This window comes from Podarcis muralis, chromosome 10, assembly GCF_964188315.1.
Source record: "Podarcis muralis chromosome 10, rPodMur119.hap1.1, whole genome shotgun sequence".
Lineage (NCBI taxonomy): Eukaryota > Metazoa > Chordata > Lepidosauria > Squamata > Lacertidae > Podarcis > Podarcis muralis.
In genome coordinates, this window is record NC_135664.1 from 49,683,886 (window position 1) to 49,702,595 (window position 18,710).

General features: G+C 40.8%; 1 protein-coding gene across 20 annotated transcripts in view; it reads left to right on the forward strand.

The window, feature by feature from the left end:
* RBFOX2 (RNA binding fox-1 homolog 2) overlaps positions 1–18,710 on the forward strand; it is a 177,987-nt gene that overhangs the window by 38,230 nt on the left and 121,047 nt on the right. For 18 of the 20 annotated variants that reach the window (XR_013394391.1, XM_077934999.1, XM_028745971.2 and 15 more), the window contains exon 2: positions 1,610–1,660. The exons of the other annotated variants lie outside the window; for them this stretch is intronic. Coding sequence is in view for 17 of the 18 variants with exons in the window: in XM_077934999.1 (XP_077791125.1) it covers positions 1,610–1,660 (51 nt within the window). In the remaining variant the exon portion in view is untranslated. The remainder of the gene's footprint in view (positions 1–1,609; positions 1,661–18,710) is intronic. 20 annotated transcript variants of the gene reach the window in all.

Genomic DNA, 18,710 nt, shown 5'->3' on the forward strand with positions numbered 1-18,710 from the left:
TTGACGATGAAAAAAGATTTGGAAAAATGAATTTTCTGTTGTTTAATTTCTTCTTTCTTTCTGTAAAACAGCATTTGTTGTGTTATTGATGATGTACTGTTGATTTATTTGGACCTTGGAAAACAAAGCAATAAAAAATATTATAAAAAAAAAATATAATGAAGGAGAGTATGTTGCTACAATATAAAAAGTAACAGAAATGGATTAATTAAGAAAAGGAAAATAAAGCAAAGACCAGAGGGGTAGACTCTGGTCACCTTTTAATTATATGAAACAGAACTTGATGTAGAACAGTGTGAAGCTTTTCACTAAGCATAGTGAATTTATGAGCATAGGTTTATGCTGTATCTTTCATGACATTTTATATAATTTAATATTGTTGTATATTAAAAGTAAGATTTTAGCGAATGTTGAAAAACCGTGTGGTCAATGTAAAATCTTGCATGTAGCAAACTTTAAATCTCTCTGCCCTTGTTTCTCCCCCTCTTTCCCCTTTTATATAGGAGAGATCAAATAAATAGAAATCCCCTTTAGCAGTAAAGAAAACAACTAAATATCCCATGGCAGTCTGATTTCATTCTAACTGAATTCCTCTGTAAATGGCTGCTTGTGTGCTTGTAACAGCGGTTGAAATACAATTCAGCTTTGGCAGAAGTGAGCCAGGAGGGAATTGAAGTTAACGGTGGCATTGTCTTGCTAGGCTGTGTGATTGTTGTTGGAAGGCAACCTGTTTCTGCTGTTCGCTGTGTGTGGTGTGTTTCTTTGCCCCTGAAGAGCAAGGAGAATTACATGTTCAAATGGTTAATGTTGCCATTTCCTCTGCTTTCCCTCTGTGAAAGTTTCCTTGAGTGTATGCAGTGGAGTGGGTTTTGCTTTGGGCTGCACTTCTGCTTCCTTTTTCCTTTTGGGATCCCCTACTGACTGACAGGGATTTTCTCTGTACTAGGTATAAAAGGATTGTTCTGCTGCCCTCCTAGGAGTTTAACTCTTTGTAACAGTTTCTCACCCTGCTTCCTTTCGTTTCCCACAATAGCAATTCCTGTAGAGAATAATTATTCAACAAGAGACACCAGCAAGTTGCTGACCTGTAAAATTGGCAGAACCAGAGACTTCCTGAGGAAACACCACTGCTGCCAGGAACTTCCCCCTTTCCCCATAGAGTGTGAGATTCAATTAGTGTTACAGCAGAAGTAGCAAGGAGATTGGAAATCATGTAGAACCCATTTTTAATGGGGGGGGGAACCCATTTTCTCTTGGACTTAATTCGACTTATCATATTTTAACTGATGGCCTTATCATATTTTAACTGATAGCCTTCTCCTTCTTACCTAAGTAAGGTGAAGGTTTTTGCTTTCTCTTGTCACTTATTGTTCAGCAATATTCCCAGCTGTCTAAAATGCAGTATGAACTTTTGTTCTTGAAACTGCTGGAACAGCCAGACGTCACTTGACATTGTCATGAAGACATGTGCATATGCTGCTACAGAGGCAAAGTGTTATTTGTCTGTTCCCTTTCTATATTATTATAGGCTTTTTCTTCTTTTTTTCTGAATAGATAGCCTCTCTTTTCCTACGTTTTATCAAAATGGATAATATCTGCTTTCTTGCAGAATGAGCCTCTGACTGCCAGTTATCATGGGTATCCAGGAAGAGACAGTCAGGTAAGAGTTACTTTTGTTCCCCTTCAACACTGTTGCTTGCTATCCCTATATAAAGAGTGTTTTGTCAGGGTTTGCGATTTCAATATTCCAAGGGGTGGACAGTAGCTCCATAGGAGGAAAGAGGGAATGGCTAGCTTTTCCTTCACATGGATCAGGTTTTTGAACCCATGTCCTTTCTGGGCTTCTAAAAGTACACCATAGCAGAATGTACTTCTTTGCTGACTAGAGAACAGGAGAGAAGACAGCTACCAACACCATTGCTGGGATAATGATGACATGAGAAACTGTGACCATGAATGTGGAAGTAAGTAACTGTGTTATGGCAAGGGGGGTGTATTTCGGCTTGGTTGTGAGATGGGGAAGCCTTGCAAGAAGGTGAAGTGGAACAAGAGGCTCCAGAAGCTGCCTAAGAATGAGTGAGAATGAAGTAAGCGGCTGCTTAACAAGGCGTCTTTCTGGAGCTCCTAGGGCAGCTGTAGAGGATCCTGGTGTAGAGATGGGATGCTGGTGATAAATGAAGTTCCTTCCCTCTAGCTGAGGCTCTGGTATTTCTTCCTTCTTTGGCCAAAAGGTAACCCATCATGTTTATGGAATATCATCATTTGGCCTATGGCTGATTGAACATCAGGAAAAGTTACTGTGTATTCTAGTCCAGCAACAGCAAGAATTTCAGGTGAACATGTCCATGAATTATGCTGGTGCCCAACCTGGATTGCATCAAACAATTATGCATTGATTTTCAGTTGTGAATTGACTTGTGAGATTTGATGCCACATTGAATTCACAGTAGGCTCTCAGTTCCTCACATTCCCAGAGTGTAGCATTCAACAAATTCCCCTGACACCTCAAGAATGTTGAAAGACTGCCTTTGATTAACCCAAGGGACTCTCTGATGCTGTTCAGGCGCAGCAGCAACTTTCCAGTGATTGATTGGTACCCCCCACCCAGAATACGCATTAGCCTACATAAATTTTGATACTGCCTGTCATATCAGAGAAGACCTCTTGAAACATGACAAATGGCTTAGAGGCCATCCGAGACATGGGACTTCAGATTAACCTCCAGAAAAAGGACACTGTGTTCATAGAGCTGAAATATTTGGACCCTGCAGCAGAAGGAGGCACTCTTGAGTCTTCATAGTGCTTCTATGAACAAAGAATGTCCTATAGGGCCACCTGGAAGAATACCATGTTGGGGATCGTAAGCAAGCAATTCCTATGAAAATGATAGGAAAGAATGCTGCTGTCATTGTGATTTGCTGCCATTGCCAAGGCAACAGCTTAAGACAACCAGCACATAAAGACAGGAAATAGTGATGCCCATCACTATGATGATGGGAATGCTTTCTTGCATGTCTGCAGGATGGGGCTAGGCAAGGGAAGCAAGAGCTTGGAAGCACTAGGTGGCTAGCCACTGAGACTCCCTGGAGCTTTAAAGTTATTGCATTATTGTCCTGAGTCATCTGGAAGATGACAACAGTGACACAGAAGTAAAATCCCGTTTGTTAAGCAGTTCATGCCTGCTTTTCACTGATGGCTGCCATAACACTAGCTTTTCTATGTAAAATGCATTTTTAAATTTATGGTAAATAAGAGAACTTGGAACTTTCTGCCAGTACTTACTCCTAATAATTTTAGATGCTTTTCACATAACACTCAGGCTTATATTTTAGGACCATATATCATGGCATGGAAAAGGGAAAGGGGAATAGAGACTAAATGTGACACATGGCTGTAGGAAAGGGTAAAAATTAAAAAAGAATGGTGAAAGATGGGGGACAGGATTTTAAAAAAATGGTGAAGGAAGTGTCAGTGTTGTTGAGAGTAAAGCCACAACACTTGAAATAGACTACCTGAACCAGTGAGGGTTGATAGAAAGGCAGCCTGTTCTTCTTTAAAAAAAACCTTCTACCCAGCTAAATAACTACATCATTTAACTCCTTGCTGATTCCTCCTTAACTACCTGTTGATAAATAGATTGTTTACTCACGCTTTACTTCCTTCCTGCTTCTTCTCCAAGTTTAGTCAGTATGAGATAAAATGTGTTTGTGTTAACTTCCTGGCTCCACATTAGCTCTATGTAAAACCTATATTAGAATGGTTTGGTTTGCCTTGAATAATAAACCTTGAAAAATTATTAATCCTTTCACCCAGCAGGCTTACCAGATGGTTTCTTTCTGCAAAAATGCTGCAGTATCTTTACCAAACTTCAACAAATGTGACATTAAAATACTAGCTAAATCATATAGTTTGTAGGTGAGGGACAAAGCACAACTACTTAGTGACTGGTATTACTCTAGTGGCAGGAGTGTATTCATAGTGAAGTGAGTGGTAATTAACAGAAAGAATGGTCAAAGTACGGAGAGCTTGTCTAATGCTGATTAACATGTATATAAAACGCTGTCAAAAAAAATCCACGATAAATGCTATTTGGACAGAATTAGAGAGCTATATAGAATTCCTCGAATCCTCTTATCCTGCAGCACTGCTTATCACTGGAGGAGACTTCCAACACACTTATGGGTGTTAACGGTGTTAACTTATACACCCGTTATAATCTTTTATTGTCCATTCCGGGTCGCCCAACCACTTCCAGAGTGTCCTTTCTCTTGGCACATCAAGATGAGCAGGTGACAACACAGGTTGCAAGGTTTTTAGCTGGGGCAATTAGAATAAGATCCACTTTTTGACTATTGATTCAAAACCCTAAAATGTATTTTATATAATTGACTTTTTATTTCTATTCTTTGTATATTGTATTGTTGTTTTATTGCTATGGCTGATGACTGATGCAAATAAAGATTCATTCATTCATTCAAAGAATGGTTGTAGCTTGGAGAATAACATTTCCATGATCAAAGGTTCTCTCAGATACAGCCAGTTATTGGAAAATAGTGTGTCCACAACCAGTGCACCTTATTTTCACTCTGATTAATGTTGCTGTTGTATATTGGGTAGAGCTGTATCTCCCCATGTTATAACAGGCAAATTCTGGGAGTCATACTGACAAATTGTGACTTGAAAAGGTATGGTTAAAAAACCCCAACAACTAACTGTTTTACTGTATAGAAGACCTTTAAACAGTATATGAACTTTTGAAGTCTGCTCTGGAATCTTACTGTTGTTGTTTAGTCGTTTAGTCGTGTCCGACTCTTCGTGACCCCATGGACCAGAGCACGCCAGGCACTCCTGTCTTCCACTGCCTCCCGCAGTTTGGTCAGGCTCATGTTTGTAGCTTCGAGAACACTATCCAACCATCTCATCCTCTGTCGTCCCCTTCTCCTAGTGCCCTCCATCTTTCCCAACATCAGGGTCTTTTCCAGGGAGTCTTCTCTTCTCATGAGGTGGCCAAAGTATTGGAGCCTCAACTTCACGATCTGTCCTTCCAGTGAGCACTCAGGTCTGATTTCCTTAAGAATGGATGCGTTTGATCTTCTTGCAGTCCATGGGACTCTCAAGAGTCTCCTCCAGCACCATAATTCTTACTACCATAAGCTTACTACCATAAGGAATCTTACTACCATAAGCAAATGTCTGGTTTCCCAGTATCATGGGGATTCTGAGTCTGTTCCATGTATATGATCCAAGAAGCAGAACTGAAGACTTGTGGTTAAAACTGTAGTTTGATGAATAATGTGTGTGAAGAGTGACTCCAAGTAAGAAAGTTGAAAATTATTATAGTTACATGCCAGGTGTTCACTTACGACAGCCTAAGAATTATTTAGAAATGTACTGAATAATCTTATGCTAAAATATAACTGCATGTAGTAAATGCTATGTAAGAGAACAATAGGAACTCTTGAGTAGCAGATGAATATAAGAGCTCAAGAATTGTCTGTCTGTCTGAATGAAACCAAAAGTCCATCTGTTCCCAGTATTCTGTTTTCAGCTGTTGCCAGACACAGGGATAGGGAATAGAGATTCTCTTCTCTCATTTCTCTCATCATATGGAAAACAGGGGCCTCATGCCTCTGAATATGGAGGCTCTGGTTTGTTGTTTTTTTGCTTTTTCTCATTAATAGTTTATGTAATGTTTTATTTTGGAATGTTGTATTTGATGTTTCAAAACCACTTTTGAGATTTTTTTCTGAAGAACATAAAGTGGTATAGAAATAATAATAATAATAATAAAAATATAAATTAAATAAATAAATAAATAAATAAATAAATAATAGGAGGGCCTTCTTGATGGTGGCTTCCTGATTATGAAACTCTCTCACTAGAGAGACTTGCCTAATCCCTACATTGAGAGCAAGGACCTTTCTGCTTTGTTCTAGTCTCCCAGGTCCTTTAATATTAATTTAATATACTGTTGTTATTCTTTATTAATCACCCCATAACATGGCTATCTGGACAATGTACAATGGAAGCTGAAAACAATGATAGCTGTAATTACAATGATAAAAGGTAACAACGTATGTAATATTATAAAAAATGCCATAACAGAATCCAACAGAGGACTTGGTTTAGAAAGCTAGTACTGTAACTACATTCAGATTCACCTTGTCATATGCAGAGTTAAAAACTTCTCTTAAGAGCTAAAAACGTAAGAGCTGAGAGCAACACCACGCAATTTTATCTGTATCAGCCTTACATTCTGCAGAAGTAACTTCACTTTTAAATGTCACTTTCCAAGTTGATCCACTTTATACAGAAATATTTTTCATGTCTTCTATGGGTCCGACTTTTGACTGGCCTTGAGGTGCATTTAGTCTCGCTTGACTCTTATGTGGATTCATTTCAGTCTTGGCTTTCATTAACAAGGTTTCAAAGCTTTTAACTAATCTCATTGGGAGCTTCTAATATGATAGCAAGTTCTCAGTAGCCACAGGAGAGATCTGATGGGATATAGATAGCCATATGTAATCTATCACTAGGTCTTGTGCCATGTGGGTGGAGTGCAGCAGACCGAGCTATCTTAAATTAGCTCTGTATTAGATGAAAATGTGAATTAAGGTAGTTCTGTTTTTTCAGAGCTCCCTGTCTTTCTTTTGCAGCAGGAAGCTTATCAGGAATAGCATATATCATACCAGATTTACTTGCTTTTTCAAGTGCAAGTATAGGTTTGGGAAACATACGTGCCCCTATTTCCCCCCAAGGTAAATTAATTTTGAACAAAACTTTTATATGCATTGTTGGTCAGGTTTGTACGGCCATTTTATTTATTTTTTTAAAGGCCTTCAACTGTGTTACCACCAGGGACCCCAGAACTTGGCGCTTTCATTTTTTAAAAAGCAATTATCTAGCCGTCCTAGAAAGTTATGAAGCAAAATGTGCAGGCACCCTTCAAAGTTAATATCTGGGAAAGGAGCCAGTGCCTCTGCTCCCACCTGTCAAGAGTTTTCAGCCACTGAATGAGTCAGAGATGCAGTTGATAAAAGAGTTGTTTGGACACCAGGCAATAGGAATCCGTGGGGTCATAAAGAGCTGTTGTTTCTCCCGCTTTTCTGTTTTTTCTTATTTTCTAGTCTTTCAACACACGCATTTGCTTCTCTTACTTGTTGTTTTGCTGCCTGCCAGCCACATGGAGCAGTTGTCAGGCAGCAACTTGAGAGGTCCTTTTTTTTTAAAAAAACAACCCCACATGTGTCAATTGAAGTGAGGGAAGAAGCACAGGAATCACATATCACTTGTTTTGCTGCCTGCTGGCTATTTGGGAAAGTTGACAGGCAGCTGCTTGAGAAATTTTTTGAAATGGGGGTGGTGAAGGAAGAAACGTGGGGATCTTCCTATCGCTGCTGTGTTTGTTTTGTTGCCTGCTGACAAGAGCCTCAGTTAATATTGGGGGGGGGGTGTTGCATGGGCGGGGAAAAGTTATGGCAATCCTTTCGTTTCTGCTCTATGCCTTACAGCAGGGATTGTTTCAAAGTTGTTTTGGGGGGAACCAAACCAGTGCAGAGGCACCATCATTATTAATACAACCTTTCCCCTGATAGATCTGAAGTGGTTTTGGGGAGGGGCGTTTGGGAGGAACATTGTGTTAACATTGGCCAACAGCAGGGATTGTTTTCAAGGATGCTTGGGGAGGGAAGAGCAACAGCAGAAACCTTATTATTCTGTCCTCAAACTCATCTAATTTAGAGAAGCCTGTAGATTACATTGACCCTCCAACATCACACTAGTCTGGGCCAGTATTGTTCAACTATTGCTCTGATAAGTTTTTAATGTATTTTCTGTGTATTTTTCCTTACATTTCTGATCCTATCCATTCCACAAAGATAGTGAATAAAATAAGATAGAACTACTAACCAGCCAGTCATGTCTTTGCATGGCTGCTGTTGTAATTCAAAATTATCCCTGGGTTTGATTATCTTTTGTTTTCCAGCTGTAATCTATGGCAGCACATCAGCAACAGATAACATAACAACCAATACTTAACAGTGTCCCCCCTCACGCCAATAAGAAAAGGATCAAACCCGCCCCCCCCCCATATTTTTGAACTGTTTTATGTTCCCATCTCATGCATTTTACTGCCTTTTTGGAGGTAGCAGCCATTTTATGTTAAATCACATCCATGGCAACAGCCATTTTGTGACTGGCTTCTTTCACACCTCAAAATTCCAAGCATGCTCCCAGACGCCCCAAAATTGGCAAAAGCGGGTTTTTTTAAAAAAAACAATTATGATTAAAATCAAGGGTAGCTAAAAAATACGTAAAGCACATAGAACATTCTGGATGTCTTACGCAAGCTCTAGAAAGTCAAATGGAAGGTGTCAGCCTGATGTCAATAGTCAGGGAGTTCCAAATTTAATTTAAATTAATGTAATGTACATTATATCTATCTATGTATCATCTATCTGTCTGTCTGTCTATCTATCTATCATCTATCTATCATCTATCTTTAAAAAGCTCCCTTGTTTGCACATTCAGAGAAGTTAAAAGACAGTATTTCAAAAATATTTAAATGACTTGGCATTCCTATTTGTGATGGTGGCTGTGAGTTAATAATGAAATTTTGCCACTCACAATAAAGTGCAGCATTTTTAACTGTAAAAATGTCTTTTATTTAAACAGGCTTTTGGCCACTAAGACTATTGGTTTTTCTCTGCTGCTCTGTATTTCAGTCTGAACTAAATTATGTTTTAACTGGCTACCACCTTTTCATTTTTTATCTGCCATCAGCTATTTTTCTTTTGGTTTATTGTGAAGGTGCTTACTTATTTTGTATTAGAGTTTATAGTTAGGCACCTTGGTCATTTTTATGGAAAGACAGGATATAAATGTCATGAACAAATTGTTATTTATCTGAATTTATATCCTTTTCCATCCCAGGATGACTTCTGCCTGGCTTTTAAATGTCCCCAACCCATAACTCCCAGAGACCAAATGATCTCAAATAATGTAGCAATTGTGCAATACTGTTCTCTTCCCTACTGTAGTTTCTTCTACTCAAATGAAATCCAGTCTAACCAACCTACTTCATTCTCTCCGCAGAGTCATCTTTCCCTTCCATCTTAATATCCTAATTTCATCCATTTCCAAAATATCTAAAATAGCATATTCACAACCATTCTGAGAGGCAGGTTATTGGCTACATTTTTTAAGATAAGAAGCAGGTTGAGAATCACTCATGTAATGGCCCTTGGGACATTGCAATCTATACTAGTATTGCAGAAATACTACCATAAAAATTACCTGGAGGAGGGAAAAAATATTCCCTTCTGACTTGTAAACAAAAGGGCCAAGTGTAATAAAGTTAAATTCTCATTGTGGTTTGAAAATACACTCTTAATAGATGAAAATACAGTTCAAGCCTCCAGTTATATTAAGCAGAGAATTGTATGTATTCATGACTGATTCATAAGAACTTTAAAATTACTAGTACTGTACAAGGTAGTTGGTCATAAACATTTTCCTAGGAAGAGAAACTATATGGAACTTGATTTTCAATAGCTTAATTTGTTTTAAGGCCCTACTTGATTTAAAAGCTAGAGAATTTCTATATTGGAGGATGTATTAAAAACTGTTTGAGTAACCACATTTCTGCGTCTTTTCTGTCTCTGAAGTTTGCTAAAATCTCAAAGTTGTCTTTTGTCATTTTTGCAAAGAGGGTACCTTTGGTCTCACTATGAATGGTTAGCAATGGCAAGAATAGAACTTGGGCAGATGCTCTCCAGATTTATTTAGTTCTGTCCATGCCACATGCGTTGCCTTACAAATTTTGTATGTGGTGCTTATTCTTGTAAATTGCAAATTCTGCTTGGTGATACCTCTTGACCTTTTGTTGTTAACTGAATTGAATACCCTCTATTGGAGGAACCTTATGTATGCATGATACACAACAAATTTATAGGTACATAGAAAGCAGCAGTATACCAGATCATATTCTTGGTTCATCAAGTTCAGAACTGCCTACACTGGCAGAAGCTCTCCAGGGTCTCAGGTAGCGCTTCCAACCTTAGCTGCACATGGCAGGGACTGAACCTGGAACCTGCAAATCAGCTGCTCTACAGCCTTTCCGCAAGAAAAGTCGGTATGTGCGTTGGATTTAAAATTGTTTTTACATATTCAGTTGTTCCATATACCGTAAGTTTTATCAAATTCTGAAATTACTTTAAGGTGCTTCATAGAAGCAATTAATAAATGAAAATACAGTGGTACCTTGGTTCTCAAACAGCTTAGTTGTCGAACAAATTGGCTCCCGAATGCCGCAAACCCGGAAGTAGGTGTTGTGGTTTGAGAACGTTTTTCGGAAGCCGAACGTCCAACGCAGCTTCCACTTGAGTGCAGGAAGCTCCTTTAGCCAATCGGAAGCTGTTCCTTGTTTTTCGAATGGTTTCGGGAGTCAAATGGACTCCCGGAATGGATTACGTTCAAGAACCAAGGTACCACTGTATATATATTTTTTAAGAAAACAAAGAGACTGCCAGTTTCATGTCTCTGGTTCAGATGTTCATATCTGGTACAGTATTCTTAATAGTTAGGAAATTGCAGGTAGATATAAATCAGGCTCCTCAGGCTTAGCCAGTGCTCCCAGTGTTCATTATGCTTGTTTTGTCTTCCTATATTGTTCCTTTTACTTGGTTGGAAAACCATTCATTTACTGCAAGAATTTAAAACATACTGAACTCTCCATATGACTGTACATTTATAGATACAGAAAGACTCATAGAATTGTAGAGTTGGAAGGGACCCCGATGGTCATCTAATCGAACCCCCTGCAACACTGAAATCTCAACACACAGCCCCCCATTAAATAGGAAACCATACTGAACCCTGCTTAGCTTTGCAAATGTGCCAGCAGTTTTATTGCTACAACATGAACTGTGCAATTGATTAAGGACACAGTAGTGGCTGAGTTTTCAGTTTTAAAACCTCTTAGTTCCTAGCTGGCCTACGTTTTGGGAAGTAAAAAGAAAGCACCTTGATCTTGTGTCTCTTTAACGTGTGGAAAAATGTAGATGCATTCTGTTGCGAATGGACTTCTATTTGCCACATGTCCAGAGCAATATTTGTGGTTGTGACTACTCTTTGCCATGAGAGGGCACTCATTGCACAGGAACTGCACAGGGTCTGCTGGAAACAGATTCAGTTCTAAAATAGTCGCCTACAAGGATTCATGAGGGGGGAAACAAGGATTGTGCACAGTGGTAAAGACAATAGTGTTATTTCTGCTCTGCAATAGTATGTCTTGGCTATTGGTGGAGGGCAGGAATATGCTAATAACATTGGGTGGCTGCTTATGTGATAGGGTAAAGGAAAAGGTGCTCCTGACCGTTAGGTCCAGTCACGAACAACTCTGGGGTTGCGGCTCTCATCTCACTCTATAAGCCAGCATGACTAAGCCGCTTCTGGCGAACCAGAGCAGTGCACAGAAACGCTGTTTACGTTCCCGCTGGAGCGGTACCTATTTATCTACTTGCACTTTGACGTGCTTTCGAACTGCTAGGTGGGCAGGAGTAGGGACCGAGCAACGGGAGCTCACCCCATCGCGGGGATTCGAACCGCCGACCTGATCGACAAGCCCTAGGCTCTGTGGTTTAGACCACAGCGCCACCCACGTCCCTGTGTGATAGGGTAGCAGCTGGATTTGGGAATAGGCACTAAAATTAGGTAGCCTAGTAAATGTGTTTTGAGTTCATACAGAAAGAAAGAGTGGAGTATTGAGTAAAATGAGTCTTACCTGTGGGAAATATGAGGGGGAAATGCTTGTATAGTGAAACATTACAAAATGCTGCTTGCCTAAAATGAGAGGAAAAGGTGCAATAGGTTCTTCTGTATCTTGTGCAGAGATGATGACTTGGAAACATTATTGTGGATTTATCGTTGCCTAAATACATATTCATCCTCCCCATTATACCACGTAACATTTCTGGTGATTTTTTTTATTTTAAGTGCTTTAGGCAGCATCTGAAAAAAGCCAAAACTAGTTTCTGTTGCAATAGCTGCATGTATAGTTACATTTTCTGTAAATTAAGGATGCAAGTATACCCACTTCACTTGGATGCTTAGGTGGGGCATGGCCAAAAAAAAGGTTGGGAACCACTGATCTAGAAATATCTCTGTGAATAGAAATGCGTTACTGTTCATGCAAAGTAGCCCTTCCAAATCCAGTTTCCCAGATCTACTTCAGTTCTCCCATGCCCTACCTTATGCCATTCCAGGAGGTCTGTCAACCCTCACAGGGTGCATATGGGACTGTAATGCAGGAAGTATTCCTCCCTCTCTTCCCTTGATCCAACCCATAGTGTTGTGCTATTCATATGAACAGTAGGTTGGAGAACATAAATTGTTTTTGAAACAAGTCTTTCGGCAATCTTAAAACAGTTGTTTGAATCTAAATTGCAGCAGTAATACTCTTTGGGATGAGTAAGCCTACAGTCTTCCATTGGAAATGACAAAGTTATATTAATGAAGGAATCTTATAGCTGACATGTGTTTGTCCAGGTGCCTGGCAGCTGGGAGGACAGAGTGATGTCTTCATGACAGATGTCCTGTAGCCTCCTGTCTTATCTTGGTCTAATATAATATCCAAGGGAAATATACAGTCCTCTGAATCTTGGCTTTTAAAAATTGTATGTGCTTCATAAGACAGGAGAACATGTCCAAAGATAGCAATGTTGACAGTAAAATATAAAATGCTTTTGAAATCTAAAGACACAGAAACAGCAAGGAAATTAGAAATAATAATTGTGGTAATGTTCATGTAAATATTTTTAAAAAACAGTAAATGTAACACTTTTAACATTCTTTCTCCTTTAGCTTCTGCAGTATGCACAACACACACACTCCAGACTTGCTCTTTTAAATCAGTTTCATCCATCTCTTTGGAAAAGGTTTTTTTTAATACTCCGCATTATCCCTGGGTTCAGGTCCATAAGGAACATAACACTATCCTAAGATGACAATGTCGGCTGTCCCTCTAGCTGCGAAGGTACCGTATTTTTCGCTCTATAACACGCACCTGACCATAACACGCACGTAGTTTTTAGAGGAGGAAAGCAAGAAAAAAATATTCTAAACAAAACAGTGGATGTATGATTTTTGTGGTTCATGCTGTGGCCACAAACGTGATCTGACGGTGAGTTTGGGGTAGCCCAATGCAAAAATCCTGTGGATCCATGTGGATCCATGCTTTGTAACCACGTTTTTGCGCCATTGCAGCCCCATGAAACAGTGGGTGCGTGATTTTTTTGGTGCAGGCTGTAGCCATGGACATTTTATGTGATCTGATGGTGAACCTGGGGTGACCCAGTGCAAAAATCCTGAGGATCCATGTGGATCCGTGCTTTGTAACCACGTTTTAAGTAGGGAGGGAAGGAAAAGCATTCAAGGGACAAGGAGCATGCGTGGGGTGTGTAGAGAAGGATGTGGCTAATGATGCAGGCAAGCGGTTAAAGGGGAGAAGGAACACGTGTGGGGTGTGTAGAGAAGGATGTGGCTAATGATGCAGGAGAGGGATTTAAGGGGAGAAGGAACACGCATGGGGTGTGTAGAGAAGGATGTGGCTAATGATGCAGGCGAGCGGTTAAAGGGGAGAAGGAACACGCGTGGGGTGGGTGGAGAAGGATGTGGCTAATGATGCAGGAGAGGGATTTAAGGGGAGAAGGAACACGCGTGGGGTGTGTAGAGAAGGATGTGGCTAATGATGCAGGCGAGCGGTTAAAGGGGAGAAGGAACACGCGTGGGGTGGGTGGAGAAGGATGTGGCTAATGATGCAGGAGAGGGATTTAAGGGGAGAAGGAACACGCATGGGGTGTGTAGAGAAGGATGTGGCTAATGATGCAGGAGAGGGATTTAAGGGGAGAAGGAACACGCGTGGGGTGTGTAGAGAAGGATGTGGCTAATGATGCAGGAGAGGGATTTAAGGGGAGAAGGAACACGCGTGGGGTGTGTAGAGAAGGATGTGGCTAATGATGCAGGCGAGCGGTTAAAGGGGAGAAGGAACACGCGTGGGGTGGGTGGAGAAGGATGTGGCTAATGATGCAGGAGAGGGATTTAAGGGGAGAAGGAACACGCTTGGGGTGTGTGGAAAAGGATGTGGCTAATGATGCAGGAGAGGGATTTAAGGGGAGAAGGAGCTCGAGTGGGGTGTGTGGAAAAGGAGCTTTTCGGCGAGCTGAGAGGGGAGGGGGGGAGGGAAAGAGCACTGTTGCTTTAAAGGAGCCAACCAGACAGCAGCCACTTACAGCAGTGTAAGCAGCTCCTTTCCTCTCCCACTTTGCTCCTTCTCTCCCTCTTTGCTGCTTTACGCAGCTAATGGCGAATCCCCTGCAACCCAAGTCCTGCTCAGCGGATCAGCTGAGACGCTGGGAGAATCGTAATTTCCCTCTCTCCCTCATCCCGTGCCCTCCTGTCCCCAGCAGCCTTTTTAAAAACTTTTTTACTGGTTTTCACTGCGCTCGTGGCTCAGAGCCCTCCTGTGCCCCGCCGTCCCTCTGCAGCCTCATTGCTCCGTTTAGAGAGCGTTGCTAGCTGAGGCTGCAGCAGCTGTTGCTGGCTACGCGGCGCTTTTCCGGCTCCCTATGGCTCCCGTCTGTTCCTCCTCGCGTGTAAGCGGCTGCTGCCCGCTTTGCTGCCATGGCTCTCCTTCCCTCCCTCCCTCCTCGGCTCCTCCCCCTCCTCCTGGCTGTAAAGCAAGCAAAGCTTGCTTTGCTTGACTGACGGCAGCCATGGATCCAGTCGAGTGCATTCGCTCCTTAACACGCACAGGCATTTTCCCTTACTTTCTAGGAGCAAAAAAGTGCGTGTTTTGGAGCGAAAATTACGGTAGTTTTGTGCTTAGTTGACTGGCTTTGGAACTGGGAATCCCCACACTGAATACCATCTCAGTTCATCTAAAATATTCTAGCCAGCCATAGCATCCCAGTTAGGATTTTTAGCAGCTTTTGTTTGTTGAGCTAACGCAATTGCAACCAATGGACTCTGTCAGTTTGCTGGATAAGCAAATAGAAGAAATTGGGAAGAAATTCCCTATTACCACCATACACTGCAGAGCATATGGCACTCTAAACATTATAAAGCAAGAACAACAGAAATTTACAACTTCTGTTTGTTTCTCACCCATCATATCTCAGGGGTGCTGGGCAGCTAATGATTTACAAAACAACAACAACCAAGTTTCCTGTCTTGGAGCCACCTAGTAAGGCCAAGAGAGTTGGAACTGGAGAAAAGACAGCAAATTGTAAAGTTCTTTCTCCTCTATTCTGACTGTAATTTCTTAGAAAACTCAGTGACTTAACTTGGCCCTCCTTCACACTTGAGAAGCCAAATCTTTCCCCATAAAAGAGCAATTTATCGTCTCTGCTCTGTCCCCTTTTCACAATTCCTGGATACAGTGGGATTCTCGTGCTTTTCTGTAAGGAGTAGCAGTTCAGCCTTCCTGCTAGCACTGGGATGAATACAGAGGAGGAATGAGACAATAAAAACTCCCCAGATTTTCCCACTATTCTGGCAGCTACCTGTAGAGCAGTAATAATGGTTTGGTAGCTTCTCATTGGAACAGAAGTTGGAATCTTCTTCCATTGCAGATGGCTCAAGTCTGTGTTGAAGACTTGTGTTCATTTAAAGTATCAGCTGTTCCTTTTTAATTGGAATGCATTTTTTGCTCCGCAGATTAAATATCTTGTTAGGGTGATATGGGTGGGTTTATATTCCATAGACTGTGGTCTAAAGCACTAATTTTCTGGCATTGGAAAAGTTCTTCCTTTGTGGCTAATATTAATTGCATGCTGGATTGTGTGCTGCAAAAAAGATGTAATTAGAGGATAACGGCTTTCTTTCTAACCAAGGTCAAAGTCTCTTTCTCCCAAAGCCTTTGGTAAAAGGAACAGAATCATCTGACAGCCTAAATGAAAACCTGAGCAGATGCCATTTTGCTATTTACCAAAGAGGGTCTTGTGACCTGTGCAGTCTTCCACCTTCCCTTTCAGGAATACAGCCAATCATAAACAAGTGACTTTAGTCACTGCCACCACCCACACAGAAGATAGCTTTTTCGTTCTTAACGGTTTTTAACTGTTTGAACTCTTTTCGGCCCTTTTCGACCGCTTTCTGTTGCCTAAAAAGTCCTAGGTTGCGCTTGCATTACTTTGTAGTGTGGCTTTTTGACAAGAGTGTGTGTGAGGACAGCTGTAAAATTATAACGGGGAAACTAAAATGTAACTGTCAGGTTATATCTCCTACCCTTTTATCTTTCTTCCCTATTAGCAGCTTAGGAGCTTGGGGCACACGTCTTTACTGCTCTACAAAGCCTTAAAAGGAGCCATTTAACTTCTACATTTAGATAGTGTACTGCATCTAGACATCTTAAAGCCCCTTTGAGGTTTTTTGCTTGCTAAATGTTCAATTCCTTGCTCATAACGAGTGATATGGATATCTTTCATCAAAGTAGCATTTCTGTTGTGAAAATATCTCGGTTTCTCAACACTTGAAACATCAATGTGTTGTGACTTGGAAAATATAACCCCCTTCTGCAAGTAGTGCTTCTATTTCACTTAACGCTGTTGGAATGTGGTTGTGCAAGTGTCATGAGTATCTAGTGGATACCTGTGTTACTTTTAATTAATGCCAGCACAGCTCTTTCCCTATATCTTGCCCTATAAACTTAATTGTTTTGAAGTTGAACAGTTCTCTGTAGTGCTTGACTGTAGTAAATCTTCTCCTCTTTTCTTTTCTTTCTGGCAAACAAAAAATGATACTGCAATCTCATACCAGTTCAATGCCTTTAAAGATTTGTGTTTTTATTCTGTCATTTGAAATTTGTTTTCTTCCTTTCTCAAGAACAGAATTGCACGTTTGATTGAATAAAAGAATATATTATATTGATTGTAAAAATTCAGCCTTCTACCTTCACTGTTCTATGTATTTGATAAATACCTGTTGTGTTTGTTTGAAATTTCACTTTGCAGGCAAATATATTCCATTCTTTAAAGGGTTTCTCCTCTCCCTTTGGTCTGTGCAAATTCTTACTCAGGCACCAGTCTTTCTTACTATTATGCCACTCTGTAAAATGCCACTTAAGTTAAATTCAGAGGTTGTAATGGATGCTGTAGCATGTTGGAGATCATTTCACAATTGATGCAGTTGTGGAATAATAGTGGAAACAGGATGAACTTATGACAAATGTTGTGGAAGCAGCATGGTTAGAGGTTTTGTTATATATGGCACTTGGCTTCACTGACTTACTCATTTATCAAGCTGAAATTTGTTACACTTACAATCCAAGCTACTCTGATTGCTAGCAAAATCTAAAATGGATACTTTTTTACATCTCTCCCAACATTTATGAAGTCTGCTTCGGTTTATCAGATTGTCCTCTATAACATGTAACACTATTTATCTGTGTCTTCTAGTGTATTCACCGTTGTATGGCCATATTTTTATCAGTGGGATTAATTTTTCTTCCATGAAAGATTTGCTGGAAACTTCCCTCATAGAAAGACATTAATCTTCAAAGATGAAGGAACCTTTTTAAAAAAAATAATCATGCATATATTGTTGCAAATGTAGTTGCTTTGTTTGCTTTTATTTACGTTACAGATGGCGCAGGGCTTTGTCACTTGTTCGGTGCCAGATGTACATTTTTTCCCACAGAGGCCAAAAGTCTGCAATGTTGCCCCCCTCCCCCCAATTGTGAATAAACTTTGATACAAACTAGTTTAAGAGGACAGCTAGATTTAAGCTTTGGGCCCAAGCTCAGAAAAGCACGTGGGGATGTGTGTGTCTTGAAACAAAATTTTAAAATATATAGCTTTGTTACTCATTTCTCTGTTGCTTGCACACATACACCCATTGTGAAAAAGAAAGGGGTGGAGGATAGAGAGGCAAGGTGGGAGGAACGGTGCAGCAATATAATCCTCATACCCTTCATACATAGAGCAAACTCAGTTCTCTTGATTGTGGATCCTTATGTGGCCAAGGCAGCACCATCCGTGTGCAAGAGGAAGCAGGTTTGAGGGAACCCCAAGGTCTCTTATGTTCCTCTTACGAAAGACCTTGAGGTTCCCTCAAACCAGCTTCCTCTTGCGCACGGATGGTGCTGCCAATTGGATGCACATAATTTGGTTGTTGCCTGTATGTTCATACCCCAGTGCAGGTCTAAATTTAGTTAGAGTAACAGTACCAATGATTGTTTTTTTATAAGTGAATAGGAAGCAGCAGCATACTTCTCTTAATGGTTCATCATCTCGGCAGCGGGATTTAATCGCTGCTCATCTACTGATGAGCAGCAATTATATCCTGCTCAAAACTACTGTGTGAAGCGGCTCACACCGTTCTCCTGTCGGTGGACAGAAGTACCTCCCTCTGCTCCCTCACAAGAGAAGTGCTAGCTGCTTCAAACAGTGCTTTTGAAAAGTGTCTCAAGGCAGTCCCCATGCAAAGATAGAGTGACCATTGCACTAGGCTACATTGGACTGCTTGGACTCAGTGCAAGTGATAGCCATGGGCAGGATTTCTCCACATCACTGCTCTTGCTTCCACCAAGCTGCCGCATTTTGCAAACAGTAGCAGCGAAGTGGAGAAGCTCTGTTTGCTGGCCTCACTTGCAAACTCCACCCTTGTTTCCCCCTTCCCCCATCAGTGATGGGGAGGGAAGAAATTAGCAGTTT